The sequence below is a fragment of the Ursus maritimus genome, unplaced genomic scaffold (assembly GCF_017311325.1).
Source record: "Ursus maritimus isolate PB19 unplaced genomic scaffold, ASM1731132v1 scaffold_33, whole genome shotgun sequence".
Taxonomy (NCBI): Eukaryota; Metazoa; Chordata; class Mammalia; order Carnivora; family Ursidae; genus Ursus; species Ursus maritimus.
The window spans coordinates 16,835,664-16,863,091 of record NW_024425897.1 but is presented as its reverse complement, the minus strand read 5'-3'; the positions used below and the strand labels follow the sequence as shown (position 1 = coordinate 16,863,091).

General features: G+C 43.5%; 1 protein-coding gene across 5 annotated transcripts in view; it reads right to left on the bottom strand.

The window, feature by feature from the left end:
* FBXO21 (F-box protein 21) overlaps positions 1-27,428 on the bottom strand; it is a 48,983-nt gene that overhangs the window by 18,577 nt on the left and 2,978 nt on the right. For 4 of the 5 annotated variants that reach the window (XM_040619876.1, XM_040619877.1, XM_040619878.1 and 1 more), the window contains exons 3-9: positions 26,649-26,743; positions 19,792-19,913; positions 17,144-17,290; positions 16,704-16,840; positions 15,637-15,773; positions 7,124-7,303; positions 5,445-5,577 (exon numbers count right to left, since the gene is read on the bottom strand). In XM_040619876.1, coding sequence (XP_040475810.1) covers positions 5,445-5,577; positions 7,124-7,303; positions 15,637-15,773; positions 16,704-16,840; positions 17,144-17,290; positions 19,792-19,913; positions 26,649-26,743 — 951 coding nt within the window. The remainder of the gene's footprint in view (positions 1-5,444; positions 5,578-7,123; positions 7,304-15,636; positions 15,774-16,703; positions 16,841-17,143; positions 17,291-19,791; positions 19,914-26,648; positions 26,744-27,428) is intronic. The other variant, XM_040619879.1, reaches the window with a different exon arrangement.

Sequence of the window (27,428 nt, the reverse complement as noted above, 5' to 3'; positions counted from 1 at the left end):
TCAAAAGATGATTAATAACTGTCCTATTTCCTGATATATTTTGACCCAGTAAAAGTGTTGTGAAAACTAGTTTTTCGCAATGTAGTAGGATGTTATTCGGAAACCTAATCTTGCCTTCCAGACTGAGACTTGCAGGATCTCAGTATTTACTGAGCACTGCTTCTCCGCTGATCAATGTACCCAGCCGGTCACGTCTCTTACTTCCTTTACTCCTCCCAAGCTGAAGGTCAGCAGTACCATCAGTGCGGACTTCCAGAAGAGGAATCAGGCACTGCGAAGTTAAGGAACTTGCCTGACGTCCCAGGGCTGTGAGGGGAGGGAGGATGCGGACCCGAGGCGGACTCTAAATCTGAGGTCTCAGCCACCATTTTACCAAAGCGAGAGCAGGAGCATTTTCATTCACTGTTAGGAAAATGGACTGAACGGTATGACCCTAAGCACCTCAAAGGCAGCTTCAGCCAGTAGCAACTGAGAGCCGGTTTCCACCCACATCCCACCTCTAGTGGTGTGCTTTCAGTCGGGCGACACGAACAGTATGTATCCTTTGTAGCAAAAAGCATGGGATTTGAATGCTGAGTTTCTATGTCCTATGCTTGCATGTCGCTTCCCTTGTGCTCCCGTACGCAGTTCCAAGTACAGCTGACCCTTGAACAACACGGTTTGAACTGCATGGGTCCACTTACCCGAGGACTGGTTCTAGTACAGGGCTGTAAATCTATTTCCTCTTTGTGATTTTCTTAGTAACATTGTCTTTCCTCTAGCTTACTTTATTGTAAGAACACAGTACATTTTCATATCACACGTACAATATGTTCATCAACCATTTGTTATCAGTAAGGCTTCTGGTCAACGGCAGGCTGCTAGTTAAGTTCTGGGGGGGTCAAGTCATATGTGGATTTTTAACTGCATCAGGGGCCAGCACCCCAACCCCCAGGTTGCACAAGGGCTGACTACAGTTACTTCTGACGGCACTTCCATGACATTCTGCAGACACAGCTCCCCTCCCTCACGAGGAGCCCCTCCCCGGCAGGTAAGTGGAACAGATGTAACTCTTCTAAGCACAGAGGAAGTCTCCAACTCACTCAGAGTATCAGGAGGAGACAAGGTTCAGGGGTAATGACGGCCTCCAGAAACAGAAAAGATACCATGATGGGGTCCTGCTGTGCTCTTGAAAAACAGCACTGATGGTGGGCTGCCTTGATGTCTCCAACCAAATGTCTAGGCCAATAATCCCAGGAGCCCACAATTTTGGGGGCAGAGATCTTAGAATGGGGGGGGGGGCAGCTATCACTCATGATTGGCAACCTTTACTATAAAGAGCCAGAGAGTAAATACTTCAGGCTTTGTGGGCCATATGGTCTCTGACCCAACTACTCTTCTCTGCCCCGTGGCTGGAAGGCAGCCAGAGACACAGAGTAAACAAATGGGCCTTATTTGAGATGTGTCTTCAACAAAACATCACAGGCCAAGGGGCAGAGCTTGCCCACCCTGTTCTGTCCTCCTAACTACAGGTTTCCCCCGTGGCTCTCTACGATGTGCTTGGCTCCACGCCTCAGATATCCACTTGTCTGTGCTGCTTTTGGGGCTTCAGCCACCGGGTGCTGATGTGGGAAGCCCCTGCCGAATGCCCTCAGACAGCTGCCCTCGATGGTTCCGGGTCGTATCAAATCCAACGTACCCCAAATTGAACACTTTCTCCCGCCCCTGAAACAAGTCTGTTCTCCAAACACTCACTGTTAATGTGTGTTTCCAACCGTCTTCCTTGTTGGAAAAGCGGGACAGCCTCTTCCTCATTATCTAATGAAGTTATGTCATTTCTTAATCATTCATTCCAACATCTTTTTGAGGACGTACCACGTCGTGGGAATGGTGTTAAGAGCAAGGGGAGTAGCTATGGTGAAGAACAAAGCAAATGTGGTCCTTGCCCTTAGAGAGCCTAGTCCATGGCAAAGGCAGAGTAGATAAGTAGCCACGGTATCCTTACAGAAAGGTCTTCGAAAGGACGAGCACACGACTGGTGGGGTGGGGGCAGCTGATAGCCTCGGAGGGGCCGAGGAAGGGCTTTCAGAGGCGAAGCCGAAGCTGAAGCCCAGCAGAAGGTAGCTGGCAAATGGGACCGAGGGCTAAGGAAAGGTGTTTTAGGCAGCGCTGCAGGCCATGCCAAGGACCAAAACAAAAGAACAGGGACAAATGGAGGACGTGGAATACCAAAGGGGCAACCCTGAGAGCCAAGGAAGCTCAGGTAGGCAGGGCCAGGCCCCGAGAACCTAGTAAGCCAGACTGAAGAGAATGAGCCGGATCTGCAAGGCACTGGGGTAGCCACTCAGAGGGCTTTGAGCATTTTATGAAGAGGACTCTGGCTGCAGTGTGTAAAGCGGGTTCAAAGGGTCTAAGAGCAGGCAGGAGGCCTCTGCAATAGTCTAGGAGACAGAGCCACGTGCAGACATGCAGTGGACACGGAGAGGTGCCAGTCTGGGGCCCAGGATCCAGGCAGGACGTCAGTCAGGAGCTGTCAGCCTACAGATGGTAACTGAAGCAAGGAGGGCAGGTGGCATCACCTCGGGGAACGCTGTAGAGTCAACAGAAGTCTAAGAAACCACCCCGCAGTGCGGAGCCTCTAGGGAAGAAACACAGGACAAGGAACTAGCAAGACCCTGAGAACCACGGGCCACAGAGTCAGAGGAACAGAGTGTTCTGAGCAGCTAGCGGCCCCAGTGATCAAGAGAGATAAGGAAAGACAAGTTATCTATGGATCAGGCAACAAGAATGGTTTCAGTAAACGGGGTCATTGGCTCCCTTGGCAAGAGCAGTGTGTATGGAGGGGGAATGATCCCCATGTTCCGGGGCACGCGCGGGAGGCAAGCAGGAGGCCATCACAGGGCATGGCTGCACGTAGGCCGGCTGGCCCACCAGAACTTGAGCCCTGCAGGGGAGGAGAGAGATAAGGAGGCAGCCGCAGGGAAATGCCAGCGGGGCTGTCATGGGACTGCTTTTTGTTTTCTTCCCCAAAGATGAGAGATACTCAAGTCAGTAGAACGCTGACAGCAGACAGGAGAAATAGGGAGTTGTACACAAAGGAAAACAGAGTGGGATCCAGAGCACAGGGGGTTGCCTTGGAAAACTGGAAGGACATCTTTTCCAGCGAGATGCAGAGGAGGAAAGGAGAAGGCAGGGCCAGGGGTCAAAACAAGGAGGGAGGTCTGGCAGCAGGAAGCAGAATGTGCCTGGACGTTGGCTTTACTGTCTCCCCCGTAGCCTGCTGGCCTACAGGGGTGAGGTGTGACGGTGGGCCCGGCTGTCAAACTGCCCTCCCACAACTCCTGAGCCATCAATGCCCGTGCGGGTGGCCTCAGCAGGTTACCGACCTCTGCCGTCTCGGTTTCATTATTTATAGAATGACAAAAACCCAGCATCCACCCCACAGGGTTGAAAGGAGGTGTCTGGTAAGTGCCAGCAACTTCTCAAAATGTGACCATTCTACACTCTCTTTCCATCACAGCCACAGTAGCCCTGCATTTCGGCCACAGTGACTCAGTGGACCAGTGTTTCTTAACTCTTCCTGATTTACTTCAATTGAAAACAAGGTGACTTTCCCGTCTTCCCAGCTGGAAATGTTTCCCTTTTAGCTAGTAAGGCCAAACTAATGCCAAGCCATCCAGAAACTGATTCAAAAAATATCTTACACACACACACACACACTCTCAGGTTTACATGCACATGTGTATGTATATAAACCCTCGTCAGGAGGGCCTGTAGCAGCATGGAGCTGGCCCACCTCTGGGCCACGGACAGGAATAACCTACTTTTCTGTCCTCTGAAATGCTTTCCCACCCTCCAAGGTCCAACTCAAACCCCTGTTCTGGAGAGGAGCTTTTCCAATTGCTTCAGCGTCCCCTGCATTCTTCCTCCTCAGGCGCCCCAGTTTTGCTGCTCTGTCTCTGGTGTCGCTTCCCTTGCTCAAGGACAGACTTACGGAGGGGCATCACTGGAGCACTGGGAACGAGCCACTTGGCATTCCTGATTCCCAAACAAGGGGGCATCTGGGTGCTTGTTCCCAGAAGCAAATAAATGGTTGTTGTGAAGAAAAGTGTCGTGTGCATGAGCAATTTAGAACTTGTTTTAGTGACATCTGCTTGGCGGAACGGCACTCCTGGACCGTCCAAGGAGGACACTAAGGTATGTCCCCAGTGGGCAGCGTAAGCACTAAACTGAGTCCCTTATCAAAGGTAAGGATGTGAGAGCTCCTGCAGACTTTCCCCCAGAGCAGAGGTTCACTTTACCCCTTCTAAGGCTGATGTGTAATTAAAGTACAGTTTACTTATAAAAAACCATGCTTTGAGAGGGTCTCTGGATTCTACAAATTATCACGAAATTCCTTAAAGAAAAAACTGACAGGAATGAGTGATGTAGACCCCAGTATCAAAAATAACATGTAAAGTACAAACAAACAATTGAGCTCTAGACAAGGGGGTTCTGGGAAGTAGACGGTCGCTTCAGTAGACAATCTAGTTCTACCAGATCGCAGGATGTTCTGGGAGGACATCTGCTACCTGGACGACACACGGCACCTTAAGATAGGAGCCTCGGGATTTTCCTACTGATGTGCCCTTTCTTAGAACTAGTTTAGACCTCTGAAGTGGGGAATAAATGAGCCAGTTTAAATCTGTGCAATGTGGAGTCAAACTATTTACCACTCTCTAATGACATGAGCAGATGCTTTTATGGTAATGCCCCTGTGAGCACCCTGAACGAAAATTCTCTCGGCAGGCTGCTCTGAACAAAATGGATTATTAACATAGTCCCATGGCAAAGCCAGGGCACGACGGAAATGCACAGCTGCTCCCACGCTGGAACTGCTGGACTCACACCCCTGCCGTCCCCCAGCTCGCTGAGGAGCGTTTCTGATTGCAGTCACCGCGGCCCTCTCGAAGGGCTTGCCGCTAGCCACAGGGGCCGTAAGGAAACGGAGAAGCCCACGTGGGACTGTACCACAACTCAGCAGCTTTCCAAGACAGAGACAGTCCTTCAAGGCCAGCAGCCGGACCCGAATACATCCAAGATTCAGTTTTTCCTTGTCGAACAGGGGTGTTTATGTACGGTCCGTTTCCATGCTAACAGCACAGCTGGGCGGGGAACATTTAAAGTTATACTTCCTTACGCGGAGTCGGGGTGACCTGGGGCCAACATATGTTTGGGCAGCAGTGGGTGAATCGCTGTTTGTGGTTCTCGGTGTTTAAGGCACAGACCACAAAGAGAACTCCTATCAGCATCACCAATTTTTTTAGAATAAAGGAGACAAAAAAACCCTTGATGGGTCAAGACTGGGAGAGTGCATCAATTTATGTTTATCCAGGCTGATACGAGGATAAACTTCCAAGAGCCGCCTTTCAAGCTAGAATGTCCCTCTCTAACACAAGAGCAAAGCAGCAAAGTAAAATAATTACCTTCTCTGGCCAGATTCCCAGGTGGAAGTAGAGCCTGGCTTGAAGGAGGAGGAGCTGCACCTGGTCCGGGTACATCGCCAGATACAGATCCAACGAGTCTCTCAGGAGCTGGTAGGACTGGTCGATGCCTTCCCTGGCAGGGGAAATACATCACAGTCTTACTCTGCTTGCTTCTGAGCCGAGACCCTCTTTTTCAAGGCCCAGGTTGTAAAAGTAATGGACACAAATGCCACACCTCTTCTAATTTTGGCACTTCCTTTCTGTTCAGCAAGTAGTTACAATGATTTTAATAATAATAAATCCCAGAAGAAATAGAACTTTTGTACCCTGCTTTGGTGATGGGCATTAAATTAAAATAATAAACACTTTCATTATATAGTCACCTCAGTAACACTGTACATAATTAAAAATAAATTCTGAACAGAGAGAGCACAGAGGACTTTTAGGGCAGGAAAACTGTTCTGTATGATACCACAATGGTGGGTACATGTCATTGTCATTTATCCAAACCCACAGAACGGACACCACCAAGAGTGAAGCCAAATGTAAACCGCAGACTCTGCTAATGACCCGACGGTGGAGGTTCATCAACCATAACTAACGTCCAGCTCTGATGCAGGATGGCGATAGCGGGAGAGCCTGTAAAGGGGGGAGGAGGGCAGGGGCGATAGAACTCTCTGTACTTTCTGCTCTGTTTTGTTATGAACCTAAAGTTTTCTAAAAAAAATAAAATAAAATCGGGGTGCCTGGGTAGCGCAGTTGTTAAGCGTCTGCCTTCGGCTCAGGGCGTGATCCCGGCGTTCCAGGATCGAGCCCCACATCGGGCTCCTCTGCTGGGAGCCTGCTTCTGCCTCTCCCACTCCCCCTGCTTGTCTCTCTCTCACTGGCTGTCTCTGTGTCAAATAAATAAATAAAATCTTTAAAAAAGAATAAAATAATAAAAAAAATCTATTTAAAAAGAAACAAAGAATTCCACCATGAGGCAGAAAACTGACTCCAACACACAACCTTCTATTTTCCCTGTAAGACAAATTTCCTTTGACTGAGAAGCAAAATAGTTTCATACTTTTGTTTGTTTTCTTATCTAAGTGATAGAAATGTATAAATCAATGGGGCGCCTGGGTGGCACAGCAGTTGAGCGTCTGCCTTCGGCTCAGGGCGTGATCCCAGTGTTATGGGATCGAGCCCCACATCAGGCTCCTCCGCTAGAAGCCTGCTTCTTCCTCTCCCACTCCCCCTGCTTGTGTTCCCTCTCTCGCTGGCTGTCTCTCTCTCTCTGTCAATTAAATAAATAAAATCTTTAAAAAAAAAGAAAAAAGAAATGTATAAATCAAGAGACGACAAAGCACTTGGACGTGAGAACATCCTGCCCCTGAAAAATAACCCTTACCCATCTAAAATATTCCTGTTACTAAAGAATGCTTTCAGTACGACAGATAGCTTGTCCAAGTGCACTGCAAAGGTGTCAAAGAAGAGTCACTTAGCACATCTTAAACCGGGACGGCACCGTGTCACGGGGATGAGTTTCTTCCTGCAGTGGGTCGGCAGCTGTAGATAATCCCAACTGAGCCCCACAGCATCCACGGCCTCGCCGCATCGAATAAAATCCTCGGTGAGGCCATCCTCGCCTCCAAAGACATGCCCTCGGCACAAGTGCTGGAAAACCAAGAAAACCTTACCGCTTTCCCAGGCTTAAAAGGTTTCCCACCATTCGCTGTAACACCTTCTTCACGTTGACTACCCCATACAGCGCCGCTGTCACATGCTGGCCGATCAGGTATTCACACTCCTTCACCGTCAGCTGCTTCCCCTTCCCGAAGGCATCGATGTAGATGTAGTCAAAGATGTCCAGGCTCGCCCTATGCAAACGGCACGTGTCGTCAGCCTGATCTCAGGTCGGAGCTGAGCCAGGCAATATCTAACCACCCCACCACCACACCGGTAAGTAGCTCAAGTTAGCGCCTGAATATTAACACAGCAGCATTTCTACCTAAAAATATTAAAGCCTTGTTTAAAGTTAAAAATCTGACCCTTTATACAAGCCCTGCTGCGTTAAGACTGCAGGACACAGACGTTTAAGGAACAGCACTGATGGATGCCATCAAATACAGTTTTAAGGAACAGCACTGATGGATGCCATCAAATAGTTTTGGGGGGAGATTAAGCCAGACTAAACCAAGTTTGAGAGAGAACAAACTAGAATGTATTGACTTGGTCTACAAATTCTCAGTTAGAAGTTTGGCTGAGAGCAATACTGATGGAAGGCCCGAGGCCCTCTACACACCCCGCAGATCTGCACCATTAGTGTCTATGAGGAAAGTCATGGAGCCCTGCCCGCAACTCTGCAGACACGCTCAGGTGGGCAGCCAGGGCTCACCTGGGAGCCTGCGCCAGACTAGAGAGCGGAGCCCTTGCCCTCGGTCACGCCGCCCCTTCCATGAACCATGCTCTTGAACACGGTGGTGGCCCTTGCTGAGTGGAGTGGTGGGAGGAGGTTACATAAAGCTGTCCTCAGCGCATTACCAAGAACATTCTATGAGGATTCCCAAGGGATTTAGGGGGTCTTTGTCTCAGGGAGAGTCGTATTTTTTTTCTTGAGCGGCCGATCCACTTTGATCTTATGCCCACTGTAAGCCATGTTAAGAGATTTTTTTGGGGGCTGCTATAAAAAGCCCAGTCAGATTTCTTCCTAGAGTCCTATCGATATCCTTTCTGTGGCAAGACACATGGAATGTTCCACAAAAAAGGGATGCTCTTCAACTCTCTTTATGAGTCTAGGAGAACTATGCATATACACACAAATTTATAGGCAAAAATCCTCAATAAAACATGAGAAAATCATACAACAATGTATTTTTAAAAATCCGTATGATTAAGATAGATGTACCCCAAGGATAAAAGGAGAATTGAATGCTAACAATTCTATTTCAGCATACGCAGTCTAAAAAAGAAAACCGTTTGATTGTATCAGTTGACAAAGAAAGGAGTTTTTAGGGAAAAAAAAAACTAATGCCCACTTTTTTTTTTTTTTTTTTGAGAGAGAGAGAGACAGCCAGTGAGAGAGGGAACACAAGCAGGGGGAGTGGGAGAGGGAGAAGTAGGCTCCCAGCGGAGGAGCCTGATGCGGGGCTCGATCCCAGAACACCAGGATCACACCCTGAGCCAAAGGCAGACGCTTAACGACTGAGCCACCCAGGCACCCCTAATGCCCACTTTTTAATAAAACTGAAGCAAACTAGAAATTTAGAAGGCAGCTCTGTCTGATAAACCCAATGAAGGGAAATACCCCAAACATCATGTTTGATGATCGGTGAAATTTTAAAAGCATTCCACCTACGGCCCTCTGGGTGGCTCAGTCGGTTCAGCATCTGCCTTCAGCTCAGGTCATGATCCCAGGGTCCTGGGATCGAATCCTGCATTGGGCTCCCTGTTCAGTGGGGAGTCTGTTTCTCCTTCTCCCTCCACTGCTCCCCCTGCTTGTGTGCTCTCTCTCACTCTCTCAAATGAATGGATATAATTTTTCTAAAGCTTTTATTTAGTTGTCAGACAGAGAGGGCACAAGCAGGGGAGCGGCAGGCAGAGGGAGAAGCAGGCAAAGGGAGAAGCAGGATCCACGCTGAGCAAGGACCCCGATGCGGGACTTGATCCCAGGATCCCGGGATCAGGACCCGAGCTGAAGGCATATGCTTAACCGACTAAGCCACCCAGGCGTCCCTGAATGGATAAAATCTTAGGTAGGTAGGTAGGTAGGTAGGAAGGAAGGAAGGAAGGAAGGAAGGAAAGAAATGAATAAATAAATAAATAATAAATGAATGAATGAATGAATGAATGCATTCCACCTAAAGTCCTACCTAGTAGACAAGGGTACCTGCTATCACTGTTTCTACTCAACTTTGTGCAAGAGGACCCAGTCAGCAGAGTAAGTACAAGAAACAGAAATGTACAAAGGCTAGGAAGAAAAGAAAAACTGTCACGATTCACAGGCAATATGACACTCTACACAGAAAACCCAAGAGTTCACAATGAACTCTAATAATTTATTCAGCAAAGGGATTATCAGATCTGTATCTAAATATCAATCAGACACAAAAACGACCATTTACAATAGCAACAAACATTTAGGGTTCTTAATGAATAAAACTAACAAAAAGTCAAAGAACTCCATGAAGAAAACAATAAATTCGTTTTAAGGAGACACCTGAGTGACTTATTCAGTTAAGTGTCTAACTCTTCATTTCAGCCCAGGTCACGATCTCAGGGTCATGAGACAGCCCTGCGTCCAGCTCCGAGCTGAGCGTGGAGCCCGCTTAAGATTCTCTCTCTCCCTCTCCCCTTCCCTCTCTAAAAGTAAATAAATAGGGGCGCCTGGGTAGCGCAGTCGTTAAAGCGTCTGCCTTCGGCTCAGGGCGTGATCCCGGCGTCCCAGGATCGAGTCCCACATCGGGCTCCTCCGCTGGGAGCCTGCTTCTTCCTCTCTCACTCCCCTGCTGTGTTCCCTCTCTCGCTGGCTGTCTCTCTGTCACATAAATAAAATCTTTACCAAAAAAAATAAATAAATAAAAAATAAAAGTAAATAAATAAGTAAATAAATAAAATCTTCTTAAGGACATTACAGACAAATGTGTAAGGAAGTATCACGTTCACAGACAGACTCGGTAGTGAAACACTGACAATATTGTTCACATTCATCTATGAATCCAATCCAACATCCATACGGGCTTTTGAAGGAGCCTGGTAAATGAATTCTAAATCGACAGAAGAGCAAAAGGCTAAGAACAGCCACGGGAATTTCGAAGAACTCAATGCAGGTCTGACCAGCAGGAAATAGTAATGATAAAGTTACAGTAAGTAAGAGAATACGGTGTTCGTGCAGGGACAGAGCAGAGACCAAAGGCACGAGGAACACTGGTGGAAGTGAGGACTTGGGGGGCCTGCAGCCCCACTGATGCCAGGGGGCTCCATGTTTACTTCTGCCAGGTGCCTGGAGTGCTGACAAATTACTTCACTGCTCAGCTGCACTGCTAGTGTACGTTTGCTGTAGCCTAAGGAAAAACGACAGTTACCACGCACAACTGTACCCAGCTATAAGTTACTATGGCAAATAATACGGTAATTGGACTTTTAAATGCTTTATATCACGCAGAGATCCTTGGTGGATTATTACATGGCCATTTAAGAACATTTTTGAGGTATTTGGAGAAATTGGTTGGGTTATTTAGAGAGAGAGAATGGGCTGAAAAAGCATATTTCCCAGTTACAATAACAGAAAATGGGTGTCTGCTGTCCAAAAAAAAAAGCCATGCAACACATTTTTAGAAACAAATATTTGGAAAAGAAGGGAAGCCCATATATACCATTTAAGGAAATATACATATGTAATGAACTACAAAAATTTGCATGGAAATAACAAAACTTTCAGATAACTAGTGGGTATCTCTGCAGAGCAAGGAGGAAGAAGGGGATGAGGAAGCATACCTAGGAGGTTCCAATGATACGTGTTTTATTTCTTAAACTAGGTGTAGAAATATAGACGAGTGTGGCGCGTAGGTGGCTCAGCTGATTGAGCGGATGTCTGACTCTTGATTTTGGCTCAGGTCATGATCTCAGGGTCCTGGGATGGAGCCCCGAGTCGGGCTTCACGCTGAGCGTGGAATCTGCTTGAGGTTCTCCCTCTCCCTCGCCTTCTCCCCTCCCCAAACTTATGCGTGTCCACACTCTCTCAAATAAATCAATCTTTAAAAAAACCCCACAAAATACAGAGATAAGCTATACCTTTCTTCTAGGTATGTGTCACAAATTCTACTAGGTGTATAAAGTGCTGGGTCATCTCAATCCTCCAAACTACTTGAAAAACATGTGCCCCATTTTCACAAAGTAAAAAACTGAGGCTCAGAAGAAGCCAACTTCAAAGCTCAGGTATTTTCTATTACTCCAGTCATCAGAGGGTATCACGGTCATTCAAAGAACAGGATATAATTAAATAACATTGTTTCTTTTTCCTCTAAATGGCACATTTAATAAGAAGATAGTTCTGCCTCCTTGATGAACTGTTTTCTTTCAGAAAATCTAAGCTCCCGCTGATAAGAAATGGAGCAATTGCTCTGCACATGAGTAAGAAATGGCCACCCTGTCCTCTCCCCCATCTCCTTCCCTACCCTCCCGCCTCCCTCCTTCTCTCTCTGGTGGGGGGGGGCGGATTTTATGAAGACTACAAAGTAAGACTTTCTTTAAGAACTCTTTGATCTAGATGGACTTCAGATATACTCAGAACATTTCATCCTAAAACGGCAGAAAACACATTCTTTTCAAGTACACATGGGACATTCTCCAGAACACATCACATACTGGGTCACAAATCAGGCCTTAACAAATACAAAAAGATTGAGAGCATACCATACATCTTTTCTGACCACAACACTATGAAACTTAAAGTCAACCACAAGAAAAAATTTGGAGAGACGACAAATATGTGGAGATTAAGTAATATGTTACTAAACAATGAATGGGTCAACCAGGAACTCAAAGAAGAAATTTAAAAAATACATGGAAATAAATGAAAATGAAAACACAACTGTCCAAAACGTCTGGGTTGCAGCAAAGGTGGTCATAAGAGGGAAGTATATAGCAGTGCAGCAATACAATACCTTAAGAAGAAAAAGCCCAAATAAACAATCTAACCTTACACCTAGAGGAGCTGGAAAAAGAACAAGAAATGAAACCTAAAGTCAGCAGAACAAGGGAAATAAGACAGATTAGAGCAGAAATAAATGATACAGAAACAAACAAACCAACCAAAAAAACAAAAATAAAAACAAAAAATGGTAGAACAGATTAATGAAACCAGGTACTGGTTCTTTGAAAAAATTAATAAAATTGATAAACTTCCAGCTAGACTTATCAAAAAGAAAAGAGAAAGGACCCAAATAAATAAAAATCACAAAATAAAAATCACAAACGAGACAGGAGAAATAACAACCAACACCACAGAAACACATACAATTATGGAATATTATGAAAAATTGTATGTCACCAAATCAGACAATCTGGAAGAAATGGATAAATTCCTAGAAACATATAAACTACCAAAACAAACAGAAAGAAATAGAAAATTTGAACAGAGCAATAACCAGCAAAGAGACTGAATCAGTAATAAAACAAAAAAATCTCCCAACAAAGAAAAGTCCAGGGCCAGATGGCTTCACAGGTAAATTCTACTAAACATTTAAAGAAGAATTACTACCTATTCTTCTCCAACTATTCCAAAAAACAGAAAAGGAAGGAAAACTTCCAAACTCCTTCTATGAGGCCAGCATTACCCTGATTCTAAAACCAGATAAAAACTCTACTAAAAAAGAACTACAGGGGTGCCTGGGTGGCTCAGTCAGTTGAGCATCAGACTCGATTTCGGCTTGGGTCATGATCACAGGGTCGTGAGATTGAGCCCTGTGTCCGGCTCCACACTCAGCATGGAGTCTGCTTGTCCTTCTCCCTCTCCTTCTGTCCCTCCCCACATTGGTGCATGTGTGTGCGTGCCATCACAAATAAATAAATAAATGAAATCTTAAAACAAAACTACAAGCTAATATCCCTGATGAACATGGATGCAAAAATTCTCAACAGGGTGCCTGGGTGGCGCAGCCGTTAAGCGTCTGCCTTTGGCTCAGGGTGTGATCCCAGCATTCTGGGATCGAGCCCCACATCAGGCTCCTCCGCTAGGAGCCTGCTTCTTCCTCTCCCACTCCCCCTGCTTGTGTTCCCTCTCTCGCTGGCTGTCTCTGTCAAATAAATAAATAAAATCATAAAAAAAAAATTCTCAAAATACTAGCAAACCAAATCCAATACATTAAAAGAATCATTCAGGAGCGCCTGGGTGGCTCAGTCGTTAAGCATCTGCCTTCGGCTCAGGTCATGATCCCAGGTCCTGGGATTGAGTCCCACATCAAGCTCCCTGCTCAGAGGGAAGCCTGCCTCTCCCTCTCCCACTCCCCCTGCTTGTATTCCTTCTCCCACTGTCTCTCTCTGTCAAATAAATAAAATCTTAAAAAAAAAAAGAAAAGAAATTGAAGAGAACACAAAAAAATGAAAAGACATTCCATGCTCATATATCAGAAGAACAAATATTATTAAAATGTCTGTGTTACCCAAAACAATCTACACATTTAATACAACCCCTATCAAAATACCCACAGCATTTTTCACAGAGCTGGAACAAACAATCTTAAAATTTGTATGGAACCACAAAAGACGCCAGATAGCCAAAGCAACCCTGAAAATGCAAAGCAAAGCTGGAGGCATCACAATTCCAGACTTCAAGCACATTACAAAGCTATAGTGATCAGAACAGTATGGCACCAGCACAAAAACGGACACATTGATCAACAGAACAGAATAGAAAACCCAGAAATAAACCCACAATTATATGGTCAATTAAACTTTGACAAAGCAGGAAAGAATATCCAGTGGGGAAAAAGACAGTCTCTTCAACAAACGGTGTTGGGAAAACTGGACAGCAACATGCAAAAGAATCAAACACAAAAATAAATTCAAAATGGATGAAAGACCTAAATGTGAGACATGAAACCATTAAAATCCTAGAGAACAAAGGCAGTACCCTCTTTGACATCAGCCATAGCAACTTCTTTTTAGATACGTCTTCTGAGGCAAGGGAAGCAAAAGCAAAAATACACTACTGGGATTTCATCAAAATAAAAAGCTTCTGCACAGAGAAGGAAACAATCAACAAAACCAAAAGGCAACCTAAGGAATGGGAGAAGATATTTGCAAATGACATATCTGATAAAGGGTTAAGATCTAAAACCTATAAAGAACTTGTATTGGGGCATCTGGCTGGCTCAGTCAGTGAAGCGTGTAACTCGTGATCTCGGGGTTGTGAGTCTGAGCCCCACGTTGGGTGTGGAGATTAAAAAAAAAAAAAAAAAAAAAAAAAAGAACTTCTAAAACTCAGCACCCAAAATACAAATGATCCAGTTAAACAACGGGCAGAAGACATGAATAGACATCTTCCCAAAGAAGACATCCAGATGGCCAACAGACCCATGACACAATGCTCAGTATCACTCATTATCAAACCCATAACGAGCTTATCACCTCACACCAGTCAGAATGGCTCAACTCAGCAACACGGCAAACAACAGGTGTTGGTGCAGATGTGGAGAAAGGGGAACCCTCTTGCACTGTTGGTAGAAATGCAAACTGGTGCAGGCACTGTGGGAAACGGTATGGACGTTCCTCAAAAAAAAAATTAAAAATAGAACTAACCTATGACCCAGCAATTGCACTAGTACAAAATTAGTACAAAAACACTAATTCAAAGGGATACATGCATTCTGATGTTTATAGCAGCATTGTCTACAATAGCCAAACTGTGGAAACAGCCCAAGTGTCCATCAACAGGTAAGTGAAGAAAGAAGTGGTATACTTATACACAATGGAATATTACTCAGCCATAAAAAAGAATGAAACCTTGCCATCTGCAACAACATGGATGTATCTAGAGTATAAAGCTAAGCGAAATAAGTCAGTCACAGCAAGACAGATACCATATGATTTCATTCATATGTGGAATTTAACAAACAAACGAGCAAAGGGGGAAAAGAAGAGAGGCAAACCAAGAAACAAAATGTTAACAAGAGAACAAGCTGATGGTTACCAGAGGGGGGGTGAGTGGGGGCGAGTGGGGGCGAGTGGAAAGGGTGAAACAGGTGATGGCGATTAAGGCGTGCACTTGTGGTGATGAGCGCTGGGTATGCTATAGAAGTGCTAAATCCCCTAAAACTAATTTTATACTGCATGTTAACTAAGTGGGATTTAAATAAAACTTAAAAAAAAATTAAAAAGCAAAATTCCTTAAAACAAAACAAAAATCTCTTTGCTCTGATCTGCTTTGCAACAAGGGACTTAGAGATCCACCTAAACCCTGAACTCCTAGTCCTACTCTTTAAATATACTTACTTGGAGAGAACTACAAATTCACAGGCAGCTTTAAGAAATAATACAGAAGATCCAGAGTGCCCTTCTCCCAGAACCAGAATCCCGACACTGACGGCCAAGGAACCAGACAGTGGGCCCACCCCTAGTGCTCTGGCGAACCTCTGTTCTGTTACTGCATTTCCTCTCAGCACCGCGGGGCTGATTCCTGAGGCCCAATCACAACGTAGGATAGGTGACTCACCCTTCTGCACCCTGGCACCACCTTAACAGGAAGTGACTGGGGAAGTTGACAGGTTCCAGCGGGACCCCCAACTGCCGGGCAATTGTCAAGTAGAGCAGAGACATGCTGATCGGGATTCCTGTTCTGCGAATCAAAACCTAAAGGAGAAAACAATCCTTTAGCCTCACGGAAAGGAACCATGCCTCGTCATTCCTTCAATGTTAAGTTCTTACGGGGCACCTACCGTGCATCAGGACTGACGCTAGGTTTTTGTGGTGTAAGTGGATGGATATTTGATTTATTTAGATCAGGGGTCTGCAAACTGCAGTCTGTGGGCCAAATCTAGTCCACTGCCTGTTTTTATACAGCCTGCATAAGAGTTTTAACATACTTTAGTGTTTAGAAAAATAGTCAAAAGGATACTATTTCGTGACACACAAAAATTACATGAAATTCAAATTTCCATGTCCATACAGGTTTCACGGGAACACAGCCACACTTGTTCGTTTTTGCAATGTCCGTGCCTTCAACTTCAATGGCAGACGTGAGCAAAGAGGACACACAGCACATGGCCTGCAGAGCCGAAACGTCTGGCCCTTGACAGAGACAGTTTGCAGACCTGTGATTTAGGGTGTTCTTCTTCCAAGAAGAATGGAAGGCCATTTCAAGGAAAGCGTGTAAAACACGACAGAAAAAAATTAAGGTAGCATACAGGGCAACAGAGTAGATCTGAAAACGGTGTCAAGGATGAAGCACATAAAAACTAAGTATCAAGGTATGGCTGGCCAAATTTCCTCCAACCCTTCTAGAGGCCAGTGCAGAAAGCAGGCCTGATTAGTTTCAGTTTTGTGTTCGTAAGATACAAACTGACCAAAGTCAGAGAGATACCTATTTCTAGACAGGAAATGATCTCAAGCGTTTTCACAGAATAAATAAAAATTCATAGCAATATCCTGATGGCAGAGGCAAAAATGAGGTTCACTGGGCATTGAGAGATGAAAAGACAATGCATTTGCCCTCAAAAATGATACAACTGCTCAGACACGAGCTTAAAAAATATTATTCTGTTTGAATTCACCCGCATTTACCTGGTGCATGTACAAGTTGAGGGCATTGTAGTAATCCATCCGGTTCCCCTTAAACTTGAGCTGGTCGTAAAGGACATAGTTCATGGCATCCAGCACCTGGCTCTGGAGTTCTATCTCCATTATCATGGAGGATTCACCTGAAACACAGAGATCTACTCTGAGGACACAAGCACTCCCCAAGTTGAGACCAGTGTCCCAAATAACCTGTACCACGCAGACACTGGCAGTGTCCCAACAGGACCCAACAGGTGTTGCCAGTGCAGGGTAGAGAAACGAAAATGAACTTAAAGTGTTTCACATTTCCAGGTGAACATGTGGTGGTGTCATTAACTGCTTTCCTGGTGACATAACAGAAACACCCTGCAGAGTTTCTCAAATCCACCAATCGCTCCGCTAGGTTTTCTTTTGCAAAGACTGTTGGATCCAAAGCAATTCCACACCTGCCTTGAAGGCCAAGCTGGGGTGTCGACTGTTGATGCCCCGAAGGGTTTTGCAAACAAGCTCCACGATGCTGTCAATCTGGGCCTGGATATCTTTGAGGCTGATGTCAGAAAGAGGATTGCAGTACTGGTCGATATATACAGCACCTGAAAATGAACAGCAATTACTGAGTAAGTTCCTATTTCTACCCCTTTCCTCTCAGTTGCTCATTTAGCCCAGACACCTGGGCCCATAGTTCTCTGCACCATCCTCGCAGATAAGCTTCGTTCGTGGCTGACAGACCTTGCAGCCACTACATGAAGAAGGAGGCACATTCTGATGATGAAGGAGTTTAAACACTTCATTTACTTATTTTTAAAAAATAAACCAAACCCTCCCTTACAGGTTATGGACTCAAAAAACAGCATAATACACAGCATATTCCCATATTCTATTACAGAGAGAAATAAATGCTATAAAGCTCTTTCCAGTAACTCTGAAAACATAATGGCATAAGATAGCCCCTTTACTTAAAAAAAAAAAAGTTGAAAGCCCTCATTGAGGGATTTCTACAAACTGTACCCTTCAAAGGTGAAACAGTAAATGAACTCTGGAGAGAACTTTATTTTCGAATTGGAGAAACACTGACACTCAGGAAATCTGCAGCTAAAGACTGTACAAAGTACACTGGAGTCACGGTCTCTGGAACCCAGCTGAGCTCTTTACTACTTCAGGCCATTTTCTAACCAGATGCCAAAGGGCTAATTTGATCATTTGGTTATAAGACATTTTCACTTGAGAAGCTGCAGTTAGAACTATTTTTTTTTTTTTTTTTGAGTCACTTTAAACTCAAGAGGTCAGGTTCTTGACCCCCTACTCACACTGCAAGGAGCTGAAAGCAGGCCTCAAGAGACCTGGACCCCCATCCTAATTTTGCCCCTTAGCTAGGGATTGGCTCCTGGGCTTTCTTGGGATGGTTTCCTCACCTGTTGGCTGAAGTCCATTCCATCCTAATGCTATGATTCCTAGACTGTGTTAATACTATCAAATTATTCTTGTCAGTCACCAAGGATCGAAACCCTGGAGCTGACTTCCACTTGCTCAAAAACCTTCAATGGCTACCCAGGGCCTAAGCACTGATTTGGAAGTTACTGAAAATCATAATATTACTTTATATTTGGAGACGAAAAAGAAGTCATCGTCTTCATAAATAAGCGACAGAAAACAAAGCCTGTCAAATTATTCCTGACTGTGGAATAAACAAAAGAGAGGGGGACTCTCCATGCCAGGACGCATAGGAGAAGATTCCAGGGTGGTGAGGCTGTTCGAGTTTAATCAACTGAAACAGATTTTTCACTTCCTTGTAGATGATGAGACTTTTATACAATCAACAAGAATCTGTACTGGGCACTGTGGATACGCAGTGATCATAATAATGTTAAGGTCAAGGGACACAAGAACCTTAACGATCAGTTAGAGAACAAAACGCAAACACGTGAAACCGACACCACGCTGTGGTTTACTAGTCAATGCCACTGCGCATCTGCCTCTCGAGGCCAGGAAAATCTGCAAGCGCTGCAGTGGTCAGCAGAGAGTCAATGGAAGTTAAATTTGAATGGAACTTCTGTGGGTGAGCAGGATTTAAGAGGGAATTCTAAGAAAAAGGGATACCGCTAGTGAAGATATGAAGCCAGGAAGGAAGACAATGACCTGGCTGGAGCAAAGGGGGTGTTTTGGAGAGTAATAGGCAAAGGTCTGGGCTTCGGGGAGGTCCAGATTATGGAAGGCACTGAAAAGCAGGCAGAGAGTTAATTTAAAAAAAAAAAAGGAAATCAGTCAACCGCACAGAGTGGTGAAAAGGCCGGGTTTCAGGCTGGACTGGCGCTAGGTGTCAGCGGCCTTGAGGCTGAGGAAAGCAAGTGCCACTTAGAAAGCAGCTGCTGGGAGAGGTGGTTAGCCTACAAGACCACAGGAATAGAACGGAGACACAACCATGCCAACGCTGGGAAGGAAGGAAATTGGTGAACTGGGTAAATCACAGGGAGCAGGGAATGAAAGTGAATGAACAGTTGTAGCCACACTTCATAACCATCACTTATGGCTGTGCTTATGCAATATGCTAGGAATTTAAAGTAGTGTAAAAAAATGAAGTCACATTTTGTTCTTGTCAACTTAGCAGGAACAAAGTTATTCCCTTCTTCGCGTCTGTCCACCGACTTCTTTCTCCTCACTTCTCATTATGGACAAGCAGCCTCGCTGATGCACTAGAACGCTCCGTCCTCGTTAAACTCAGACCAGGGAGGTGAGGGGATTTGCTTGAGGTCACACGGACACAAAACTGGACACATTTATTTCTGATTTGGAAATGACGCTTCAAAGCTTAGAAAAAGGGAATTTAACCTCGTTAGCTAAATTATCAGCCTCATGCTTTGAACTGATGGTGCATCTTTAGAAAACACTGTCTCTTCAGCTGACAGCCAAACATTCTGGCAAAATCTTAGCTCTAACTTTAGCAGTTTTGCCTAACTGATCAGACCGTATAATCCCACCTCCAGAAGCCCACGGAGCACAGTTAACTTTCCCGCTGCTCTACCTTCAGGGACGATCTCCACTACTGTTCAGAGTGACAACTTTGCTGCCTGTTGAAAGATCACTGTCAGAGCCTCACCTTCAAGATACGATTCATAGTCATCAGGCTGCTGAAGAAATGCCTTAAGGTTATTTAAAATTTTCTGTTGGCGTAGGTAGTAGAGAATTTTCTTAGCGTAGTATTTCCAGGTCAAAGCTTTTCTGGAAAACAAACAAACAAGTCAATGAGAATCAAGATACCAAAACCTTCGATTACCTTATTTTTTACTTCACACTAATCACAGGATGGAAAGAGCCTACTTAACAAGAAATATATATAATTTGTTCGTGATCACACAGCACTTGTTATCAGGAAAGGAGACAGCACAATTTACAACTTTGCCTTTGTAACTACCACTAAGTCATTCGTGCTGAAATCCAAGAAACACTGACCTGTTTGGCTTCAGATTTACTAAAAGGAAATCCAAAAGAAACCTGAAAAGCCAGGGCAGCTGGCTGAGGCTCAGGAACCAGGGGTGAGATGTCTGGAATCTTTCGCTGGCCCCTGGGAGCCTGCCTTAGGGAACTCAGGCCATGGGCTAATGCTTTTCTCTTTCTATGCTCACTCCATGGTGATCTCATCCCATCTCACAGTTTCAAATATTATCTCCACTGACAGCCCTCAGTTTATTTTCCAGTACACATTTCTCCTCTAAACTCCAGACCTGGGGCGCCTGGGTGGCTCAGTCATTAAGCGTCTGCCTTCAGCCCAGGGCGTGATCCCAGCGTTCTGGGATCGAGCTCCACATCAGGCTCCTCTGCTGGGAGCCTGCTTCTTCCTCTCCCACTCCCCCTGCTTGTGTTCCCTCTCCTGCTGGCTGTCTCTCTCCCTGTCAAATAAATAAATAAAATCTTTTAATAAATAAATAAATAAACTCCAACCTGTATATCCAGCCTGCTACTCCACATCCCCACCCAGGTACCTGGTGAACTCCTTACACATGCCTCCCCTCCCAGTCATCCCCCCTCTCAGGTAAAGGCACCTCTGCCATAGCAATTAGGCCAAAAACCTTGCAGTTCTCCTTGCCTCTTTGCTCGCCTGCTCTCAGAGGCCACAATCAACCCATCCACCCACGCTACTCATTCTATCTTCAAAGTCTATCGGACATGTGAACACTTCTCACTCACTCATCTAAGTCCCCAACATCTCTTGTCTGTATTATAATAGCACCCGAACTGAGCTTCCAGCTTCAAACCCTGCCCCTCTACAGTCTCTCCTTCACACGGCAGCCCGAGGGCTTCAGTTAACATGGTGAGTCACAGCACAAAAACCCTCTGCCCCAAATTCTCCAGGGGTTTTCCACCTCACTCACAGTAAAGCCCAAGTCCTAACGATGACCTAAGAGGTTCTTTACACTCTCCCCCCATTACGCCTCTGACCTCAATTCCTGCTATTCTCTGCCTCCACCAGGCCTGCGGCCACACTGGCTTCCCTGCTGTTCTTCACCACACCTGGTGGTGCTCACCTCGGGCCTCAGCACCCTCAGCTCCTTGATCGGAACATTCCTTCCCTGGAGATCTGCAATCTGCATCCTCGCCTCCTTTCAGGTTTTCTTTCAAATGTCATCTTGAGTAAGGCCTTCTCCCCTCACCCCCAATACCCCTCCCTGATTACTATCTGTTTACAGCAATTCTCGTCTTCTAATGTAATACATCATCTTATCGGTTAGTGACTATCCCCCCCACTAGAACGTAAGCCCAATGAAGACAGGGCTTTTTGTGTTGTTCACTAGCGTATTCTCAGCGCCTGGGATAGTGTCTGGCACAGGGTAGATGCTCAACAAATACTTGCTAAGTGAATGAAATGCTTCACCAGATATTCCAAATGTACACAGGGATCATGGGAAATAGGAAGGAGACTGATCAGTTTATCCATGTGACTTCAGAAATAAAGGACTTTCTGGGGCGCCTGGGTGGCTCAGTCGGTGAAGCAACTTCCTTCAGCTCGAGTCATGATCTCCAAGTTCTGGGATGGAGACCTGCATTGGACTCTCTGCTCAGTGGCCTGCTTCTCCCTCTCCCTCTGCCTCCCCCACCCTGTTTGTGCTTTCTCTCTCGCTCTCAAAAAAAAAAATAAGTGAAATCTTAAAAAAAAAAAAGAAGAAAGAAAGGACTCTCACTCTTCAATTAGTAAATGAAAATCAGCAGAGCTAGGTTCTACCAGTCTTTTAACCTTTAAGTTGTAAAGTATGTCAATCTAGAAAACCACATGAAACGAATAAGCAGCTTCATGAATTAGGCTCAATGCATTATTTTAAGACAAACACCCTCGTATCCACCAATCAGGCTGAGAAACGACTGCAGACACCCGAGAGCCCTCCAAGGCCCTCTCTCCCATCTAGAGCCATCACAACCCACGCCTCCATGCTCATCACTGCCTCACCAAATGTACATCCCCGAACACTCTAGACTAGCCCATTTTGAGGTGATTCAAGTCTCTTAATGCACCGGATCCCCCTCCATCTTTTCTTTCCCTTGCACTTTATTTGTTGAAGAAACCTGGTTGTGTGACCTGCAGTTTCCCACAGTCTGGAATTTGTTGATTGCATCCACAAGGTATGGTTTCACATGTTCTTCTGTCTTCTGAATTTCCTGTAAATTGGATGTAGATGCTTGATCAGATTCAGATTCCATTTATTTGGCAAGACTACTTCACAGGTGGTAGTGAAGTCCTTCCATCAGGAGGCAATCATGCCTTGGCTGTCCCTTTTGGTGATGTTAGCAGCCACTGCTCCTCAAATGCCCAAGTCCATTAATTCATTAGAGGTTGCAAAGTGGTGATATTCTAATTCCACCATCCTTTCTTCATTTATTAGCTGGAGCATTTCTATAAGGAATAATTTCCCCTCATCCACTATTTGATTCCCTCAATGGCACAATATATAGGAAAGGCAGGATAAATGCTTATCTCTTTCCTTTTGTTTTTCAAAATAATAATAATTTGGATTATTATCCTCCAAAGGTGAACAATTAGTTGTTCCTATTATTATGAACTAACAGAGCTACACACAGTTGGTGTATTTCAACCCATCCCAGTTATTACCCACACTGCTGCTCAAATCACATCTCTGGCAACTGGAAGCCTCTCCATGTTGGCCCCTGAACACTTACAACATGAAATGTTGGTACTTCTCCTGATATCTGGTTCCAGACTTCCAAGATGCTCCAGCCTCATCTTTTTACAATTCCTGTATCAGACCTAGAATCAGCCCTTTCTCCAAAACCGTGGTTACTTTTGATGGGAAAGGGTATATCAAGATCACCATCTGGGTAGGAGGGATCATCATTTCTACTAGATTGGTTATTGTTTCTAGATCTTTTCAATGGACAGAAACGAGTCTAGTGTATCTATGTGTGTGTATGTATTCACACACACCCCTGCATATTTTTAAATATATCTTAGAAATTCATACTGACACTTCTAAATCAAATTCAGAACTATACGGTTTTTACCATCTTCTATTCTGTATATCTAATTTTTCTTCTTCTGGGAATACCCTACTTCTCAGAATAACAGAGATGAATTAGAGTATCACCTAGGTACTCCTTTGCTTTATTCCACATCTTAGAAACACACACATGCCCAGCCTCAGAGTAACAAGACCAAGATTTTCATCACCTTGATGAGTAATGAAAACAGCTAAATATTTGTTTACATTCTCCCCTATTCTCTGCTCATTTCCTTCAACAACTGTACTAGGTCTATATTGAAAAGGCTTATGGCTATTACATACAACACTTTCTACTCTGTTGCTTGGATTTAATTCTACAAGTAAATACGTATTTCATGCTCACCATTAGTCCTTGTGTCAGTGTCTCTCTGGTTGTTTTGGTTGTTTGAAGCTCATTTTCTAGCGCATTTCTCACGAAGGGCTCAAAAGTCCCCAAGTCCTCACAAGTTGATAAGTTTGTCTGCAGCCTTTATACTTAGAAGTCAGTTTGGCTGGATATAAAAATCCTTGGCTGACATTTCTGATCCTTGAGCATCTTAAATATATTACTCTTTTTTCCTCTGACATAGAGCAATTGTTGAAAAGTCTGATGATATTCTGATTCTCTTAACCATATAAGTGACTTCATCTTTTTTGCATGGATGCCCAAAAGCCTTTTTTGTCTTTAAAATCCAGTAGGTTTACTGAAATATGTCTCAGTGATGGTCACTCTGGGTCATTTTTTCAGGTACAGCATATGCCATTTTTTACATGTTGTTTCAAATCTTTATTTGATGTAGATATACTCTTTTTTAAGACCACACAAAATACCATAAATGCAAACTGCTTTCAAATATCCAGAGATTGGTGCTTCAGCATTTATGGGAAACTATCCTTCCTTCCTATGCTTTCCATATTTGCACAATAAGCACTTGCCAGGAATGAATACAAACAGGGTCCTTCAAGAACACTAGCATCCCAAAATATTTACAAATGTGAGTATTCCCTCTCATTTAAAAATAACCCTGTTAGAGGCTCAAAATACGTGTCAGGCCAAGAGGTGACGTATCTATGACACTCACTTCTAAAAAGACTGTAACTGTACTTTTCCACTGGCTGTGCATATTTAGTTATGTTTGCCAATCTAAAAAAAAAAAAAAATCAATACTTTGTTGTTATTTAACATTTCTTTGCAGAGTGAATTTAAAGACCTACAGGATTTTCAGCTCTTTGGATCTGCTCTTCTGTGAATGTCCTCCTCCTTTGTACCTTTTTCAATCTCTTCTTAGAAATTTTAAGAATTCTACTGACGTTCTTTATAGTTTCTTTGGTCAGAAGGAAGTTTATTTTTTATTGCAAAACTATCTATATTCTTGTATTGCTTCTGTATCATTAGTCTTAAGTAGGTCTCCCTAGATTAGAAACAAAGTCTGCTATTTTATTGAGGGATTTTCATTGTGATAATTTTTAAATTTAGGTTATTTAATCTTTTGGAACTTAATTTTTGTATATGATTCCAGTTTTACTTTCTTCCAGATGAATATTCAGTTATTTCCAATAACAATCATTAAATATGCCATCCTTTCCCTCTGACTTTAACTGTATTAAATTACCTTTTATGCTGGGACACGCTTCTAAATTATTCTTTGTCACTGATGCAGCTCTCAACTTCTACTTCAACACTGTTTTGGTTACAGCTAGCTTCATCTACGTCCTATTATCTAGTGACGCAAGATTTACATTGCAATTATTTAAAAATTGTTTTTTTCTGGCTCTTCCAGTGAATTTTTTCTTCTCAACATATTTTATGACAATATTATCTAATTAAAACAAAAAACTCCTGTCCCAAAACTCTTTTTGGGTCCTAATTGGAATGGTGCTAGGGTTATGTGTTAATTTTAGAAGAACTGACATTTTTGTAATGGTAAGTCTCCCCAGTCAAGGACAGGCTATCTTTCATGTTTTTCAATAACATTCTATGTCTGACCTCAGACACTCATTCCCAGGAACTTATTACTTAGAAATGAAACCACAAAAAACATCACCCTCCACAATAATATAAGATGGAGAAGAAAGCGGTTGCTTAACAACAGTGCGATAGTTAAATAAATTGTACTGCAGAACAGTATACAGTCATTAATAAAATGAGTTTGCCTTTTTATCAGCTGATTAGATTTCCACAAGGTAATACGAATGAGAAAAAAAAAAGATACAGAAAAGCACATATTTTATGATCAAAATTCTGTGAAATAAATGATCTCCCTCCATCCCCACATATATCGATGCACGGAAGAACATAGGCTAAGCTGTCATCATTAATTACACGGGTGGGGCAGGGGAAGCCAACACAAATGGAGGGAGTGGGGAGGAAGGGAGAAACAGCATAAGCAAGAAAAAGCAAAGTCTGCACTCAACATCAAATCAAAACTAAAGCAACCAATATGACATTACGTTTATGTAATTGAAAATATACTCACATATATGTAAAAAAGACAGGTCAGCTTTTATTTTTAAGGCTGCGCAATACTGACTATTAGATCATACTTCAATTCATTTATAGATAAACCAAAATAGAAACGGAAAAATGACCTCTGCATCTGAACTCATCCAAGGCCTAGAATAGTGGCACATCTTACCTCTCCCCTACAGTTGTTCCACTGATAGACAGTGCTCTCTCCTAAACCCCTTTAAAAACAACAAGGAAAATATCCTACGCCTTGTTTGTGAGATACTGCACAATAAGCTCGAAGGAAGATGCTAAGCTAGCCTTCTTATCTTCCATCGCTAATAGTTTCCAGAACTTTTAGAGCAGGAAATCTTTTTCATAGGTATGTTAAACTGGAAGCCAAGTCATCTTTTAGGTAAACTGGAAATAAACCTTTACAGCAGAAAATATGAGGCATAAAAAATTGTAAGCAACAAACAAGAGATGATGGATAGTCTTCTTGATTAGGAGAGAGAAAGGAAAGCTTCAATCGGATACCAATTATGTTCATGGCCAAAGTGAGATTATTCTTAACCAAATTCAGAAATCATTTAAAAAAACCTCTATTAAATTAAAACATGCCTAAGAAAATAAAAAAAAATTCAATCCATAACAGACAAATTTGGTGATGGTAGGTGGAGAAAGATAATATAAAGGAAGAAATAATACAAAGGGAGGGTAGTTCATATTATTAAATGAAAAACAGACACAAGTGCTGAGCACAGTATTTGACCCACAGTAGGAATAAAATACTAATTCTCTTTTCTTTCCAAAAGGATTTTGCAAGGTTTCTTTAAATATCAATGGTCTCAGTGTATTTACATTATTTACACAGAGCTTTTCAAAAATATAACTACGGTAAGACATAACTATTCGGAAAACACATCCCAGGGTTCGGCCCCATACAAATTACAGCAGTGAATTCTGGGCATTATTAGAATGAACAAACAAAAACCAATTCCTGCTAAAACTATGACTTACCTTCCTTCCATATTTAGGATACACACCAATTCATCCTCAAAAAATATCTCTGGTCCCTCAAGATTCTCAATGTCACTAAAACCGTTACAAGGGACCTATGAAGAAGACATACAAACAGGCCTCAATAACAGGCGATAATCCGTCACTCTCACACACAAACCTGAGCTGCAAACAAAGCTGCTCACGTGCGTGGAGCAGGTAACAGCTGTCCTACGCTATCCCGCACCACCCACCACGGTGGGAAGTAACACGTGAAGTAACAATAATTTGTGCAGATCTTACTGTCAGTTGTAAATTAATTGTATTTTCATAGTCTGGAATTCCTGAAATTACTGAGTTCTAATGTGAAAAGAATAGCTCTGAAACAAGGATTAGAAATACAAAATATCCTCATTTACAACAGTGATTTCATGCAATTTATGTTGTACTCTAGTAGGACCAGAGTACTTTGGGCAACTCACTTAACCCACCGGGCCTATATTCTCCTCTGTAAATTGAGGCGGTGGTACAAATGAGCTTTAAAATTCTATTACTTCTCCCAGTTTGTTTTGAAAGTAGCCAGGAAATTTCATGTCAACCTGTGCGCATGCAGAGAACACGGGAATATAAGGGTCCTGAGCCAAAGTAATCATCCGCCCACAGATCAATCTTAAGTATATTCCTGCTATGTTCAAAGTCCTTGACATATTTCTAATTAGGCAGTGGTACAGGGAAAGAGGGAGCTAAGGAAAAAACACAATAATTCATCATTATTAGACAAACACACAAGCTGTTAAAAAT